Source organism: Propithecus coquereli, unplaced genomic scaffold (genome assembly GCF_000956105.1).
Source record: "Propithecus coquereli isolate 6110/MARCELLA unplaced genomic scaffold, Pcoq_1.0 Scaffold35, whole genome shotgun sequence".
NCBI lineage: Eukaryota > Metazoa > Chordata > Mammalia > Primates > Indriidae > Propithecus > Propithecus coquereli.
In genome coordinates, this window is record NW_012149174.1 from 5,356,549 (window position 1) to 5,359,506 (window position 2,958).

A 2,958-nucleotide genomic window follows, 5' to 3' on the forward strand; every position below is an offset into this window, starting at 1 on the left:
TCTGCTTGGGAGGAGAGCCCAGCGTAATGAACATGTCACCCTTTAGGTAAAGAGTACACCTGGCTGGCCCACCTTTAGTAGGAGCCCTTATCTTTAGTAGTTTTTCTTCTAATGATGCTTCCTTTTATGAGACAATTCATACCCTCTTCCCTGGGTCTCCTTGTAATCAATGACAATTATTAATGCATGTATGCTGGCTCCCAGGTGTAAGGTGATTATATTTAAATGGGATTGTCAAACTTGCCCAAGTGTGATGAAACTTTAAGGATCATGCAAATAACCATACTATTATTATGTTCTCATTAGGGGGTATTTATAAAACAATCAAGTTTTGAGAACTTGGCTTTGTTTGGTTGAGAGATTCAATATTGGTCCCCTTTAGAGTAAGAGTCTGTTTATCTTGCTTATCTGAAGTTTGGTTTGTTTTAAATGTTTATATTTATAGATATATGTTTTCTTCTTAATATGAACAGGATTTTCATGAACATTTAAAGTTTCAGCCTTCAAAGATGTTAATTCAAAAATAATAATTTCCCCTTCTTATTAAGAGGACAAATTTCCATACATTGGCTATAATATATGTGTCCTTTTCTTTAGAGAGGTCTAGTCTCTTCCGAGAGGAGCAACTTCATTCCTACTGTTCCAGCTGTCACTTCTTTGTCAATGATTTCTGAAGTTTTATCTCTACATTTAACCTCTCTTCTGAGTTTTGATTCAGAATTTTCAAACAGCTGCACAGTTTCTCCAACTGAATGCCCTTCAGGAATAATATATGTAGTATACTGTCAAAAATTATATTCACAGTTACCCTTGCAAACTGCTCTTCCTTCTGACCCAAATTCCAGGGGCCTCTGGACCTACCACCCAGCTCCCTCTTGCTTCTCACATAGAATAGCTGAGTCCTGGCATGCTCTCCTCTGTGCTCAATTTCCATTTCTGCCACTTAGTTCAAGCCCTGACTATATCTCTCCAGGATTGATGCAATTTTTAAAATGTGTTCATTTTTTTCCCTGATTATAAAAGCAACAAATTTCACTATAGAAAAATTAAAATATAGAGAAAAGCATGAAAAAGGGCAAAGTTATCCATCATTTCATATCCCAGAGGTTACTGACATTTTCTTTTATTTCTTTCCAGTTGATTCTTCATGTGTCCATCTATCTATCTACAGTTTTGCATCTTCTTTTTTAACTTAACAATAACATTTCTCATGTGATGACAAATTCTTTATTATGATAAGTTTAAATGGGGTTGCATAACATTCAGTTATTTTATTTAGACTTTTACAATTTCACTTTTTACTTCTAATTCTTCAATTCATGTCTATATCTATCTATATATCCTTGTCTATATCCATCTATCTACCTATATTTTAATGTACAGTGTGAGGTCAGGAGCTAAATGAATGAAGAACAACTCATGACTATATAGGTGCAGAAAGCCCGCCTAACTTTTCTACAACTCTTGATCTAATTTAGGGAACAAGAAACTAAACATAAAGTTTGTGATTAATAATCCCACTCACTCATTTAGACCAGGGACAAGGTGAACAAGAGTGCCAGGAGACTTAAGAGGAACACTGGAACCAGCCAGTTATTTAAATTTTCTGTGATTTGGTTTTCTTATCTCTAGAATGAGATAATAAGAGTTTTTATCCCATAGGATTGTCGTAAGGATTAAGTTAATAGTAATAAAACATAGTTCAACAGTACCTGATAAATAGTAAGTTCCATATATGTGTGTGTGCTATAATCAGTATTGTAAATATCATTTCACTTTCTTTTGGTGGATATCAAGGCAAGATATTCTGGTTAGCAAATGAAGGTGAAGTTTTAAGTTCGAGTGACCTGGAAATTCTTAAATTTGTCCTTTCTGGGGTCAGAATTGTTCCTGGCATTTGGTAAAGGGATAATACTATGAATAGCTATTAACTGGTCTTAACCGTAGTTGTTAAAAGACCACAGGTAAAAAGAGTCCAGCACATGGTTAGAGTACATGGGTTTAGAACGTGAGTTTGCAACCACAACTGCACATTGGAATCACTGGGGGCTGGGGGGTTCTTCAAAAATACCAACACCTGGGTCCCAGTGTTATATCCCTAGAGATTCTGATTCAATTGTTTTGGGGTGGGGTCCTGGCATCAGGATTTTTAAAAAACTCCACAGATATTTTTAATGTGTATCTCAAGTGAGAATCACTAGTTTACATGAATGTAAAGGAGAAAATTCTTAAATATATGTGAACTACATTTTTAAGTTTTAAGAATAAAACAAATAAAAGTAATGAAATGTATAATTCTATATAAATTAAGGTACCGCATTGGTTCCTGAAGCCACCACTCAGAAAGAATTACGTCGAGAATTTCAGGAGGCAATGGCTCATTTTCCATTAGACTTGCTTTGATTACTTCTTCTTCTTCTGTAAGTTGTACTTCTGGAGGCTAAAAACAAAAATCAGAAAATAGAACAAGTTTGAAAACTCTGTATTAGTCATTGCATGTTCTTATTTGTATGTGGGAGCTAAAAAAGCTGGTCTCATGGAAGTAGAGAGTAGAATGATAATCACTAGAGGCTGGGAAGAGTGTGTTTGGGGGGGAGATGAAGAGAGATGGGATAATGGGTACAAACATACAGTTGGATAGAAGGAATACGTTCTAATGTTCCATAGCACAGTAAGGTGACCATAATTAACAACTATTGTATATTTCAAAACAGCTAGAAGAGAGGACTTGAAATGTTCCCAACACAGAGAAATGATAAATGCTCAAGGTAATGGATATCCTAAATACCCTGATTTGATCATTACACATTCTATGCATGTAACAAAATGTTAATATCACACGTACCCCATAAATATGTAAAAATATTATGTATTAATAAAAATCCCAAAACTATATTTATTAATATAACAATTAACATAAACAGTACTATATTACATAATTGAATAGGATGTAATCTT

At 34.4% G+C, this 2,958-nt stretch overlaps 1 protein-coding gene across 1 annotated transcript in view; it reads right to left on the reverse strand.

Annotated features, from left to right (window-relative positions):
- AK9 (adenylate kinase 9) overlaps positions 1-2,958 on the reverse strand; it is a 149,542-nt gene that overhangs the window by 45,431 nt on the left and 101,153 nt on the right. The window contains exon 21 of the mRNA XM_012651132.1: positions 2,316-2,440. Within this exon, the coding sequence (XP_012506586.1) occupies positions 2,316-2,440 (125 nt within the window). The remainder of the gene's footprint in view (positions 1-2,315; positions 2,441-2,958) is intronic.